The 15,476-nt window shown below is 37.7% G+C and overlaps 1 protein-coding gene across 6 annotated transcripts in view; it reads right to left on the bottom strand.

The window, feature by feature from the left end:
- The window catches only part of LOC109916224 (splicing factor SWAP), a 108,323-nt gene that overhangs the window by 57,092 nt on the left and 35,755 nt on the right, over nt 1-15,476 (bottom strand). For all 6 annotated transcript variants that reach the window (XR_007264702.1, XM_048611776.1, XM_048611777.1 and 3 more), the window contains one exon: nt 7,279-7,372. Coding sequence is in view for 5 of the 6 variants with exons in the window: in XM_048611776.1 (XP_048467733.1) it covers nt 7,279-7,372 (94 nt within the window). In the remaining variant the exon portion in view is untranslated. The remainder of the gene's footprint in view (nt 1-7,278; nt 7,373-15,476) is intronic.

The raw sequence follows: 15,476 nt of genomic DNA, 5'->3' as shown, positions 1-15,476 counted from the left end.
CCTGCTTTGTACTCAGTGGCCATATTAAAAAAGCTGAGAACACTGTACTGTATGCTTTATTAACCATGCCCTCCACCTGTCCTGCCACTTTCAACGATCTGTGTATTCAAAAGTCCTTCCACTCCTGCACCTCTTTTTGAATTGTACCACGTATTTTATACTGTGTTTTGATGCTCTTCCAACCATAGTGCATCACCTCACACATCTCTGCAGTGAACCTCATGTGCCACCCATCTGCCTATTCCACCAAGCTGTCAAAGTCCTTTTGGACTTCCACACTGTCCTCCTCACAGTTTCCCAGTTTGGTGTTATCTGCAAAGTTTGAAACTGACCCCTGCACGCCAAGATCGAGATCATTAATATATATCAGGAAAGGCAAGGGTCCCAACACCAACCCTTGGGGAACTCCACTACAAACCTTCCTCCAGTCCAAATAAAAATGTTGAGAGAATCATAGTTAAGAAGCGGCCCTTCAACCCATTGATGCACACTGCCAAAAATACACTATGACACTAACCACACTTTTTTTGCATTCGGCCCATAGCCTTCAAAGTTATGACACTTCAAGTGTTCAATCAAGTGCTTTTTAAAGGGTGTGAGGTTTCCTGCCTCAAATACCCTCCCAGACAGCGCATTTCAGATATCCCACCACCCTCTGGGTGAAAAAGCTTTTCCTCAAGTACCTTCTAAACTTCCTGCCTTTCAAAGAGTGTGACCCCTTGTCCATGACCTTTTGACTAAGGGAAACAGCTGCTTTCTGCTCATTCTGCCCATGCCCCTCATAATCTTATATACCTCTATCAGCCTTCTCTGCTCCAAAGAAAACATACCAAGCTTATCCAATCTCCATAGCTAAACTGCCCTCTCCCTAGCAACATCCTGGCAAATCTCCTCTGCACCCCAGAGAATAGGTTGTCCCATGATGAGGTTAAGTAAACTATCTCTATCTTCTCTGGAATTTAGAAAAATGAGAAGTTAACTAAATAGAAGATTGTGAAATATTTGACAGGATAGACACTAAAGAGTTATTTCTCATCACTGGGGAATTTATAACATGCTTAGCACAACTTAAGGAGATGCTGAACATATTGGATTGAGAAGAGGAGAAGTTTCTTCACTCGGAGCTTTGTGAATTCTAGGAATTCACCATCCGAGAGGATTGTGGACTCTCCAGTGTTGAGTCTGCTCAAGTGTGACTGATTTTTGATCTTTCAGGGCATCAAGGATTACAGACACTGGTCAGGAAATTGGCGTTGACGCAGAAGGTCAGTTATGATCATAGATGTGGCAGGTTCGCGGAACACGGGGTGTACTCTTGCTAATAATCTTGTATCTTTCGCAACAGAGATAAATTAAATATGCCTTATTATGTTGTTAAACTCATTACTAAATAATATGCTATCTCTAACTTTCCAGCAAACGAAAAAGCATTTGTCCTTTGATCTCTCTATTTACGAAAAATATCTCTAATAATTACTGCTCTAGGAATAAGCATACATTCTATGCAAAAAAATTAGGAGATGGCTCTAGGGTTGATTTATCCAAGTGCCAAATGTACACGTACTAGACTGAAGGACAAGCTGGACGGCAATCATGACTCATGCATCTGGCTCGGCTTGTAAATGACAGTTAATGAAAGTGGGAAACACATATAGAAACATTCATCCCTGGCAAACTGCAGATCAACAGACAGGAGAAAGGAGTGGCAAGAATTCGAATGATATTCTTAAAGCATAGAGTACAAGTGATGCGTTGCAGAGACGCATTGTACCAAAATTACCTTCAAATTAGCAATTTAACCACCTGCTTCTAATCTGTCCCAGTTATGAAGGCTTCAATCCAACATCAGTAATTGGCTAACAAGGGTTTCCTATTCGAATGGAAATATAACCTCTGCTTGATGGGACATTGACTTTTTCCAAAAGGTAAAGCACAGTGCTCAAGCCGATGCTCACCCAAAAATAACCATACCTCAAAGCGTCATCAGTGAGAGTTCAAAAATCACACTATGAATTTCTTATGTTTGCATAATTGCTTGTAAGCCCTCCAAGGAACTGGAATTACTTAAGCACTGCATCAAATTACATGATGTCCAGCAATGTAAAGTGTGGAACAAGTTTATTCTTCAAATCTAGAAGCGGTAAGGTCAGGGCGTTGGCAAACATAATTACTGCTGGATAAAGCCTCAAATAAAAACTAAAACAAGTACAAAAAACTTTAAACAATAACAAGGTTCATAATGGTATATTAATAAAACAAGGAATAGAACAACAAGGATTTGACTCAGTTTTTCTCAGTGTAAAACAATAGTATAAGTTATCTGAGCATAACTGACTGAGCAAATAATGTGATTCTGACCATTTGGGTCATTTGTACATGGAAGGTGAACGAACAACAATGGATGTTTAAGCTGGTTGTGGTACGGGGAACAGTAAATTCTAACTGCTGTCAAATGCAAAAGCATTAAGGTTGTCAATTGCTTGAAAGAGGTTCAGCTTTAATTAAGCAATTCAATTTTGAGTTAGAAGCCCAGTTTCAATAGCTGGCTTACTGGCAAAGTTTTTTAATGATGCAATGTAATGTTGAGGCTGCAAGAAAGTAAACAGATGCAATTTCAACATTAAAACTGTTCTATGTATGTAAATACATCCCAAGAAATAGGACAAATATTTCAGTCTAACACAGTGTTACAGGTCAGTTTCTAGCAGCATGCATTGCTGATTGTCATATCAAAACATTTCGAAGTTGTAATTTTTGAAGCTAAAATTTAGAACTACGGTGGTCATTCATGCCATCAGTTGCTTATTGTAGAAAGAAACAAACAGTGACTGAACTGCCCTGATAAATTTATATGCAACGTTCAAGAGATGTGTCCAAATGAAACATCCACCCATTCATTTTTCCACCTTGCCTTTCCAAAGCTTTTTCTCTAATCAGTATTGAGAGAACACAGCTCTCTTTACCAGATAAAACCCTAAACACCTTTAAACAACACAGAGATGAACATAAATACAAATTTATTGATAACATTGTAGAACTCATGTTTCTTGGTTGAAATAACAGTAACCGGCTAATGAAATCTTTGCATTTTAAACAGCAAGGTTTTATTACTAGTTCTTTCATTGATGTATCATTCTAAATGATCATTATCAGTCAAATACTACAGCTGCTTTCTTTTGGGAACTCAGTTACAAAATTCTCCATTCAATTGGCTTCTCCTTGGCAGGAACGTACAAGAATAATCACACAAGAAATAAAGTCATGTTCTCACTAGGAATAAATATTGACAGCTCAAGAGTTGGTTTTATACATTTTCACAGAATAGTCATTAGCTATCCTAAATGAAATGGATTTCTTGTTTTTCTTTAAGATTATTTAATTCAAGAAAGGCTTGTTATGTAATCCCAAAACTGTTCACTGTTTTATCTTAACACAGCACTTGCAAAAGGAAACCAAAGATAAGATGGACAAGCTAAAGCTTTCAAAAATTAATCCTTTTGAAAGAGTTTTATATTTTTTTCCAGATCACAATGAAGTTATTTGACAAAACTATTAAAGGCATTCCTGAAAAGCAAACAATGACGAAGTTACAAGTAGAAATGTCAAGGGTAAATAGGAAGTGCTACTCTTTCTTGTGTAATTGTTACATACGCTGAAGGATTAGGGTTCCTTCTATTTTGATTATAATATCCTAGATCAAGTGAAGCCACATTAGAACTTTACATTAACAAATAGATTAACACGCAAGTCTGCGAATCTTTTCTCCCATGTCTGTAACAGTCCTACCTCAGCCTCTCTGCTTCTGCTACACCCCATCCACCCCCTGTTCACTGAATCATCTCAATAATCTCCTGACTAAAGTCTCATTCTTTGTCTTTTGTAAAAGTCAAGCTCATCCAAGCTCTATGGTTTATATTTTATTCCAATATAAATCCTGCTCACATTTCAAAACCCAGTTCTTCACAGCCATTATAGGCTTCTGGGCTTCCAACATCTCAAATTTTGAATTCTGGTCTGTGTTGAATCCCTTCAAGGTTTTTCCCCATTCCATCTTAGTAACCCCCTCCAACCCTCCCTGAAGGATTCTCTGACATGGGGCTTAGTAAATCCCTCTCTTCCTGTGCCACATCATTGATGTTCCTTGTTTTTAAAATATCCATCTTTGCATTCGAATTTCTCCTTGACTTTTGTCCCCTCCCTAACTCTAACCTTTTTAAACAGAAATGTCACCACAGGTATAACTGATACACTTTCCACCAAAACTTCATGCCAGGCTCCTTTACCCAACATTATTGGATTTATCATTGTGTTTAACACATGGACTGTTTATCACATTTTGTAGTTAAGGGTGGGATGGACCAAAGCCTTGAAGTTAAGATTTAAGTTCTACGAAGTGAATTTACATTACCCAACCTTAATTCTTCCTAACGAGTACATGTGGTCTCTTACATTCAAGGACTCCACTTATGGCAATCAATCTCTTATGTAACATATTGCAGGCTTACGATTTATTTACACAAAACAGGTCACATTTTCATCACCATCCAGGGGAGGCATTGGCCTAGCGGTATCATCGCTGGACTGTTAATCCAGAGGCCCAGATAATGTTCTGGGGACCCAGGTTCGAATCCCACCATAGCAGATGGTGGAATTTGAATTCAAAAATATCTGAAATTACGAGTCTAATGACTGTGACTCCATTGTTGATTGTTGGAAAAACCCATCTGGTTCACTAATGTCCTTTAAGGAAGGAAACTGTCATCCTTACCTGGTCTGGCCCAAAATGTGACTCCAGACCCACAGCAATGTGATTGGCTCTTAAATGCCCTCTGGGCAATTCAGGATGGGCAATAAATGCTGCCTAGCCAGTGACACCCTTATCCCGTGAATGAATAAAAAAAAAATCCACAGATACAATTAATGTATTCAGATTTAACTGAAAGTATCCAAGGCTGAGTTATACATATTTTTAGTCTAAAAAGGAATCAAGTAATTGAGGCAGGCAAGAAAAAGGAGTTGAGACCACAATATGACCAGTCCTACTGTTAGTGAATGGCACGCTAGATTTAATCAGCTGAACGGCCTACTCCTATTTCTTATAAACTTGTATCTGCTCATTTGTTCAACAGTATAAAAGCATAAGCTTATGGCAGAATTTAAAATTTTCAATCCAAAATATTTCATATTCATCCAAAAATAAGTCTACAGATAATTCAGTTGTCATAAATGTGTGGAATCATTCCATGGTTGTTATTAGCAGTATCAGTATAATTTACAACCTGAGAAAATATACTGTTGTTATTGACTTGCTCTCATTCAGATGTTTCGTCACCATGCTAGGTAACATCATCAGTGAGGCCTCCGATAAAGCGATGTTGTTCTACTCCGCTTGGAATTTATATTGTCTGGTCTGTTATGGTGAGTTGTGTCATTTCCGGTTCTGTTCTATATGGGTTTGTATATGGGGTTCAATTCTATATGTTTGTTGATTGCATTATGGATTGAGAACCATGCCTCTAGGAATTCCCGAGCGTGTCTATGCATCAACCCATAATGCAATCAACAAACATTATTTATATTCTTTATGCCTAGATGATTTAGAAGCAATTTATTACAGAAATGAGAAACTCATATGAAAATGAAAACAAATTACAGGCAGCACATTTAATCACCCACACTGCTAAACTGAATTGGCATTACAACACAAAATCATTTCCATCTTCAGAAATATTCTGGTCCTTATTCATATTAAACATGAATGAATATACACTTCCTGCATTTCATCTGACTTCCATTAATAATATAAACTTCAATTAATTAATTTTTTATTGCCCAAACCGAGCAAAGGTTGAAGGAACTTTTTATTTATAAAGAATGCAGAACAATAGAAAATCTCAAGACTGTTCCTGCACTCAAAAAGAATCCAGGAAATCCACAATATTCCTACTTAGTTCGTAAAACCAAGAAATAAAATCCATGCACTTTCTGCAAAAAATGGTCAATCTACAATATATTACTCTCAGACTGCAAATTAAAAATTTGTCTGCATCTTACATACTTTTAGTTAGTTCTGAGTAGCTTGTCTTGTTCTTTGGTTAAAGTAGCAAATGCCGCTACTCCTTTAAAGATGGATTGGCATTACTCATGTTCTACCATGCCAAACAGAAATGCTAACATAATTCGGTAATGTCAAATACGCTTAACATAGAACATGGTGTGAATTGATGCCGCCTGAATCAAGTCAATTATAGCAAATATGAACTACATGGGAGAGTTAGGTTAAACTTCGTAAAGACATGAATGGCTTGGTGAAATGGTCAGATAAGTGGCAGATAAAAATTCATGCTTGGAATTGTGAAATAAATCATTTTGGATCAACAATCAGGAACAGGCAAAATAAAAGGTAGAAAAATAGATGGTCCTGCAGACAAATTTGGACACATCACTGAAAGTGAAAGCGCAGGTTGAGAGCATTGTTAATAAAGCAAATGGCATTCTGATCTTTGAAAATACCTACATAAGAGTACAAAAGCAATATGTTATGATAAATCTGCATCAAACATGGATTCCACTGCAGCTGGACAACCGCATCCAGTTCTGGGCATCATCAGGAAAGATCAGAAGATATTAGAGAGGGTGAAGAAAAAAATTCATGAAAATGGTTCCATTGATGAGAAACTTCAGTTATGCACGCAGACTGGAGAAGCAGAGGCTATTCACCTAAGAGAAGGGAAGGCCAAGTGCAAATATAAAAGCAGAGTTCAAAATTCCAAGGGGTTTGGACAGATTAGACAGGAAGAAGCTGTTCTTATTGGTCGAAGGGTCAAGAAGTGCAGAACACCAATTTAAGGCAATTGGCAAAACGAAGCAATACCAACATGAGAAAAAAATTGTTCACACAGCAAGTGGTTAGAATCTAGAATACGCTGTTCAAAAATGTGATACGACAGATTCAGTTGAGATTTTCAAAATAAACTGGATCATTACCTGAAAACGAAACATTTGCAGGGCCACTAGGTTAAGGTTGGGGATTGGTAATAGACAAACTGCTCTTGCAAAGAGTCAATACAAGACCACTTTGGTGCTGCAACTATTGTATGATTCAACACTGCATTTGTCCAACTTTCAAAAGGCAAAGAAAAACCAAAACAGAAACAGATCACTAACTGCAAGCCTGGCTTCTCTTCTGTTAAACTTCATTTGAAACCCTGCACAAGGCTTGTTTGAAAGACACCAATCATACAATTGTGTATTCCTTTTCCCTCTTGACTGTCTTACCTGTGGAATACTGCAACCTTCCTTTTGAGAGAAGTACTGCTTCTTGAACTCATAATATGCATTGTACTGATGCCAGGGCTGGAGAAATTCAAACCTGGAAATTAAGTCACAATTAGTCAGTTGGTCACACAGAACTTGAATACCACTGAAAAAAACATATAAGATGATGTTACATTGTATGTTATTGGTATTAATACACAGGGCCTTGTGTTTTGTAGACAGAAAAAACATGTACATGCACTGCCTGTTTCATTTCAACACCATTGTTGACTGCTATTCGATAGCAAGAGGCCAAGGTTCAAATCCCACCTGCTCTAGAGGCACGTAATAATGTCTCTGAACAGGATGATTAGAAAAATACAGGCAGCCATGCGCTGGCTCATGTCACAGAGCAATGCTTTGACTAGTCAGAGTCAACCTACCTAGTGTGAAATCTAAACAAAGCCTGGCAATTAACAGTTAATCATCATTAACTGCGCCATTCCACGTGGCATTGATTCTACCAAAGTACACTTGCCAACCATTCAGTACTCTTCAGCCCATTTCTGAAGAAGGGTCCCGACCCAAAGCGTCAGCTTTCCTGCTCCTCTGATGCTGCCTGGCCTGCTGTGTTCCTCCAGCTCTACACTGTGTTATCTCTGACTCCAGCATCGGCAGTTCTTACTATCCCATTTAGTACTCTCCTCTCATTTGGTAAAGAGGTTTTCCTCTTTATTGGCATTCTTGCCAGTTGTTTTGATTAGTACATGACAAAACAAGGTACAAACTTAAAACATTTTCTGACAGGTGATCATACAAAACTGGATTAAAACTTTATCTAATCAGATTGCAGGATATGATGTGCTTCTACTGTTTGTTGCTGGTGAACATAGATACTTTTGCAGTACATACACATATCTGAACTATGAGCAGCCATTCAGCCCCTCACACTTGTTCCACCAAATCTGATAATGTCATAATTAATCTCATGTTGTTTCAATTCCACTTTCCTACCTAGCTCCTTGTTAGTCAAGAACTCATCTCACTCTGCCTTAAAAAAAATGACTCTACCTTCACTGCTCCTGGGGAAAAGAATTCCAAAAAAAAACAGCACTCAGAAACAGTATCCTTTTCATTTCCACGCTAATTAGGAGACATCACATTTTAAACTGTGTCCCCTAGTTCTGAACCGACCCACAATGGAATTTTTCTATCAACATCCAGCCTGCAAGGCCGTCTCAGGATCTTATATGTTTTCAAGAAAATCAGTTGTCACCTGTATTATACAAATTTGTTACTTAATGATTTGAAAAAATAAACCAAACTCTCAGATTCATTCTGGGATTTTAACATTTGTTCTCTGGTTCGTTCATCTCATTAGACAATAAGACTACCATATTACAAATACCATATGTTATAGTAATACAGTAGGACCATAAGACAAAAAGCAAAAGTAGGTCATTCAGTCCATCTGGTCAGCTCCGCCACTCAATGAGACACTGGTTGATCTGATAATCCTCAACTCCACTTTTCTGCCTTTACCCATAATCTCTGATTCCCTTACTGATTAAAAATCTTGAGTACACTTGATGACCCAGTTCAAACAACCCTCGGTGGTAAAGAATTCTAGATTCACTACCCTCTGACAGAAGAAATTCCACTTCATCTCTGCTACTTCAGAGATTATGACCTCTTTCCCTAGACACTTGCACAAAGGGAAACAACCTTTTAATGCCGACACCATCAAGTCCTATACAATCCTGTATGTTTCAATAAGGTCTACGTTCCAACGAGTACAGACCCATTCCACGCAGCCTCTCCTCATAAAACAAAGACTCCAAATCTGGTATCAGCTAGTGAACCCACTCTGGGCTGCCCCTAATGACAGAGTATCTTTCCTTAGATAACAGACCCAAAACTGTTCACAATATTCCAGCTGTTGTATTACTAGTGCCTTGTGTAGTTTTAGCAAAACCTCCCTACTTTTATACTCCATTTCCTTTGAAATAATTTGCCTCCCCTATTACCCAATGAATGTTAGCTTTTTGTGATTCATGGATGAAGACGCTCAAATCTCTCTTTTCCGTAGCATTCTGCAATTTCTCTCCATTTAAATAATGTTCAGCTCCTCTATGCTTCTTGCCAAAGTGAATAATTTCACATTTCCCCATTTCCCCACATTATATTCCATCTGACAAGTTTTTGCCTGCTCACTTAACCCGTCTACGTCCCTCTACAGACTCTTGGTATCATCCACATTAGTTGCCGTACCAACTATTTTTGTGTCATCTGCAAACTTGGCTGTTGTTCATTCACCTTCCTCATCCAAGTCATGAATATATATTTGTGGCCCCAGCACTGAACCCTGTGGCACACCACTAATTACAGGTTGCCACCCTGAAATGGCACCCTTAACCCAACCCAGTTAGACAATCCTGTATCTGTGCTAAATATTCTACCTCCAACACTATGTACTCTTAAACAAAGACAAGTTGCTGGAAAGGCTCAGCAGGTCTGACAGCATCCGTGAAGAGAAATCAAAGTTAACATTTCAGGTCTTTTATAGCAGAACTCATAACTTTCCCATTCTGAGGAAGGGTCACCGGACCCAAAACTTTAATTCTGATTTCTCTTCACAGATGCTGCCAGACTTGTTGAGCTTTTCCAGCAACTTCTGTTTTTGTTTCTGATTTATAGCATCTACAGTTCTTTTGGTTTTTGTTTATTATGGGCTCTAATCTTTATCAAGTGGCCTAATGCGTGGTACCTTATCAAACAACTTCTAAAGGTCCAAATATTTTACATCCACTGCTTCCCCTTTATCTATCCTGCTTGTTACCTCCTCAAAGAATTCTAGTAAATTTGTCAGGCACGATTTCTCCTTCATGAAGTCATCCTAACTCTCCCAATCATATTATGCATTTCTATAAGCTCTGCTATGAGATCCTTTCTAACACGCGCTAACATCTTCCCAATAACAAAGTTAACTGTTCTATAGTTATCTGTTTGTCATCTCTTCCCTTTTTTTTAAAACAAAAAAAAGTGTTACACAGCAGTTTTTCAATCCTCTGGAATTTTTCCAGAATTTAAGGTCATCTCAAAGACCACCAGCAGTGCATTCACTCTCTCTGCAGTTACCTTCTTTAATATGCTAGGGTGCATCCTATCAGGTCCTGGGGACTCAGTCTTTAGCTGGCTCGTTTCCTTAGCACCTTTTCTCCAGTGATAGTTATTATATTCATTTCCTCTCCTTCTTTTTGCCCCTTCAATACGAAGTAATTTTGGAATGCTATTAACGTTTTCCACAATGAAGATCAATGCAAAATGCTTATTCAACTTCTTCGCCATGTCTTCGTTCCCCGTTTTTCTTTCCTCAGTCTCATTCTCTAATAGGCCTACGTTCGCTTTGGCTTCTCTCTTCCTTTTTATATATTTAAAGAAGCTCTTGCTGTCTTGTCTTGATGTTACATGCAAATTTATCGTCAAAACTTAATTTCTCTCTTCTTTTTGGACCTCTTTAATACTCTCCCAATCCTCTAGCTTACAATATGGCAAAGATCAGTTGCATTTTTTTCAATCTAATGCTATCCTTAACTTTACTGGTTAACCGTGATTGGCTTATCCCCTTCCTAGAATATTTCTCACTCACTATAATATGTCTTTATTGTATGTCATGAAATATTTTCATAAATGTCTGCCATTGTTCCTCAACCATACTTGCCGCTAAATTCCTTCCCAGTCCACTGCAGCAAGCTCTGCCCTTTATAATTACAGGTACGTCTCCTATTAACGCAATAGTTGTGTGACCTCGTGCTATAGGGAAATCGCTATTTCTGTACAGCAGAAAGTTCGTGTTATCCAAGCAGCATCCATTATTCATCAGTCGCGTTAGAGAAACACACATTATAGCAGAAATACCTGTACCCTTATTTAAGTACATTCTGAATCCTTCCTCATGGTTTCCTCTGCCAATCTGACTATCCCAGTCTGCATGAAGATAAAGTCACCTATGATTAATGTACTGTGTTTGAAACATTCCCTCATTAGTTGTGAAGCAGAACCAACCGTAGGGACATATGAGTTAGAAACAAGAGTAGATCATTTGGCCCTTTGAGTCTGCTCCATCATTCAACAAGGTCATGGCTGATCTGGTTGTGGTCTCAGCTACAGTTTCCTGCCTGTACCCAACTCTCAAATTCCTTATCTATTAAAAAGATCTAACTCAGCCCTAAATAAATTTAAAGACAGCCTTCACAACTTAGAGAGAGAAAAAAATCATTTGTCTTAGAAGGGAGATCTTTAATTCTTAATTTATGTCCATACATTCTGTTCCTTGAAAAGAGGAAACATCTTTCAGGTACCCGCTCTATCCAGTTCTTCAAGTTCTTACATTCAATAAGATCAGCTCTCTTTTATAAATGTTACAACATTCTGATGACCACCATAAAAGATCATTGTTTTAATGTAAAATTGGAACCAGAGAATTAGTGTCATTGTACCCTCAAATGTTAAACTTGATAAATAAATTGCAGTATAAAATTTGATTAGCATGTAGTGATAGGTCGGGGGAGAAAAGGAGAAAGTAGATTTGAATCAATTTCAAGGCTCGCCTTGTTACAAGTGGTCTGTTATGAATGTAACAAACAGTGGTGCTGAGTAGGTGCCAGCTTCAATTAATTTCAGCTGCAACTGAAGGAAAGAATTAAGGATAGTGCACTCAAACTGAATTAAACAAAAATTCAGAATAATTAAAAAATGAAATGTGTATTACAGGAAGTAGCTTGGAGCACAACTAAATCTTTTAAGAAGCAAGAAATGTTGAACATGATCCAGGGTTTTAACCCTACACACAATTTTAATCGTAATGATTTAAAAATCTTAGTTTTACTATTAGTTTAGCTAACATAAGAAATAACCTATCTTAGTTTAATTAAACAAAATACAAAGGTCACTGACTATATTCTTTCTGTCAATGAAAATGACATTAGCCTGATGGGTGTTTGACAAAAAAAACCCAACATAATTTGATCTTATTTTTTTCAATAAGGAAATTAATCCAAGACTTGCTCAAAGAATAACAAGAAGAAGTTTAAAGGGTTGATATCTGCTCAACTTTAATGTATTGATGATGCACATCTAAGGACAACATCAGTCTTCAAACTCCAAGAAGAGTTAGAGGACAAAGGTTCAAAGTAAACTAACTTCAAATGAAACTGAAGATTATAAGATCTTTGTGCCTACCTCCACCCCTGTTCTGGAGAATGGACTCCGAGCAAAAGCTACTGGTTTAATTAAATTCTTCAACAGAAAACTCAATTAATATTTGACTAGAAATGGCACTGGGAGTTAAGAAGATGCACTTCAGAGGACTTTTACCTGCTACAAAAAAAAACTATAGGCCAGTTAATTTAACATCTGTAATATGAAAAAGCTGGAATCTATTAATAAGGTGGTTACAGAAAAGCACTTCGAAAATCGCAATGCAATCAGAAAGAATCTGCATGGTTTTGTGAAAGTGAAATTGTCACAGCATCACAGAAATGTTACAGTGCAAACAGTGGCCATTTGGCTCACACTGTCTGCTGGCGCTCTAAATAATTCCACTTTCAGAACTGAAGCTTCTCCCATAAATTTGGGCAGTAAGGTGTAATGTGGATAAATGCGAATATATCCATTTTGGCAGGAAAGGTAGCATATTATTTTCATGGAGAAAGGTTGCAGAACTCTGCAGTACAGGGGATCTGGTTATCATTCTGCATGGAGTACAAAGTTATTATGGAGGTACAGGAAATGATTGGAAAAATAAATGGAATATTTGTATTTATCACAAGGGCAATGGATCATGAAACAAAAGATTTTTGACAGTTGTATAGGAAATTGGTAAGAATACATCCTGAGTACTGTGCACAGTTTTAGAATCGCCCTATTTAAGAAAGGCATTTATTGCAATTCATGCAATTCAGAGAAGTTTAACTCGGCCAATTCATGTATAAGTGGATTATCTTATAAAGGATGGACCTGTACCCACTAGACCTGCAAAGATTAAGTGGTGATTTTTACTGAAACATAAAAGATCGTAAAGAGACTTGACAGGGTCAATGCTGAATGGATCTCTTCTCTTGCGTGACAGACTAGAACTAGAGGGCACAGTTTAAAAATGTCTCCTATTTAACACTGAGATGTGCAGAAATCTTCAAGGCTCATGATTCTTTGGATCTCTTCTCCAGAAAGTGATCATAACAGGGTCATCAAATGCTTGTATTTTAAAGAAGAGGTAAGTAGATTCTTGACTAACAAAGGGAGTCAGTAGTAGTCATGTAAGCGGAGTTGAGGCAACGATCAGATCAGCTCCAATCTTAATAGATATCAAAGCAGACTCGAGTGCCTGAATGGCCCAGTCCTACTCCTAAATCACTAGTGTGTGGAACTGTGTGTGTGTGTAGATGGGTTGGTGCTGCATATTGTAGTGTAACAGTATTGAGCATGGAAGATATGAAGATAGCTTAATACACTACAGTTTTGCACAACTATTTCTGGGTGTCAGGGCAATTCTGCACATCACAATGACTTGAAATTAACCAAGGGTGGAAAATTCAATTTAAAAGTCAAAAAGGTGAGTGGTCCTTTCTTGCCACATGCTTCTTACTTCGTTAACATCTACGTTCATAGTATCAGCTTAAGGAATGTGACAGGAAGCATATTCTGCTAAATTCAACAATATTTTGCAGCTTTGATTATTAATATAACTGTAGTGCATTTATCCATCTGCGGTACACTGTACAAGTCAGCTGCAGGAGATTACAATAGAGGCTGCCTTTTATGCTGGCAATGAATCTATTTCAAAAAGTCTTCAATTTGACACATTTCAGGTCAGTTCATTTTAGAATATAAATACTTAAAGCATTTAAAAAAAAATGTTTTAGTCACATATTCTGCAAAGCATTAAAAAGTTTCTAACACATTATAAATGCACAGACGTAAGATTCTGCACATTGTCACCTCTGAATGTTATAAATTTAACTCGACACTACAACCACAACCATATAGTTATCATGTTGCCATCCCACAGTTCTTCTCCCGAGGATGTCAACTCTTGCAGGCCATTGGTGCCTGTGGTCCTGACAGTAGCCTGCCAACTGAGTGCTTTTCATGTGTAATGTTGACAAGCTATCTTAGTTCGATCCTAAACAAATGGAACACTTTTAAGCAGTAGAAACCAGGCAGCAAACAGAAGGGGGAAAACCACTTTCTTTCCTTCTTCATACCTCAAGACTGCTGAGCCCAAGCATAATGCTTTCAACTGCTGCTAGTGATAGGATTGACACACTCAATTCAAATTAGCTTAATACCTTAAGTTATAATAAGGAATATACAAATGGAGCCATCCCTTCCAATCCAAGCACACCTGAGCAATCTAAATCAGGTAAAACACTCAAAATTAAAAACTGCCTCCTCATAAGCTAACTCTGAATTGAACCTATAATGGTGTCCATAAACTGTTTAATCTTCGATGCCTAAATTTACCCATCTTGTTTTCAAATTCCATTTCCTACCATACAGTGTTGCTTAAAGCACTAATTCCAATGGAAATCAATTCCACGTCAAACACTGAGACACAACATTTACATGCATCTGCAGTCTTGTAAGTTAACCATTATTAACCATTATTTGAATCTTCAGTGACAGATTTCACAATCAGAAACAAGTCTGGAAACCTCTCCATATGACAGTACTTGTTGCCTTCAACTTTTGAAAAATTCAACAATTGTTTCAATCTTCTTTATTCATTAAAAGTACCAACCATAAGTCTTCAGAGCAGAAGGCCATGCCATACAATAGTATGAACATGATTGATCTGGTTGTGGGCTACTGTCCTCTCTGCCTCCGTAAACTCCCTCAGCAATCAAAAATCAGCCCTGAAAAAGTTTAAAAAACCCAGCCTCCCCTGTCTTCTGGGAAAGAGAATTCTACATTCTACTGACCCTCTGAAAAATGATTTCTCTTCATCTCCGGCTATTCAAAAGTGGAAATCACAGAATAATCTTAACCATTTTTCTTTACATCTTCTCCATTTCATCTACATCTTTCTAACCACAAAGCTGACACAGTATTTCAAATGGAGTCTGGAAAATGAGTTAAAAATAATTCAGAGATAGTAGGAACTGCAGATGCTCGAGAATTTGACATAACAAGGTGTAGAGCTGGATGAAAACAGCAGG

This window comes from Rhincodon typus, chromosome 24 (genome assembly GCF_021869965.1).
Source record: "Rhincodon typus isolate 14 chromosome 24, sRhiTyp1.1, whole genome shotgun sequence".
Taxonomy (NCBI): Eukaryota; Metazoa; Chordata; class Chondrichthyes; order Orectolobiformes; family Rhincodontidae; genus Rhincodon; species Rhincodon typus.
Note: the sequence above shows the minus strand (reverse complement) of the source record. Positions and strands in the feature narration are given on the sequence as shown.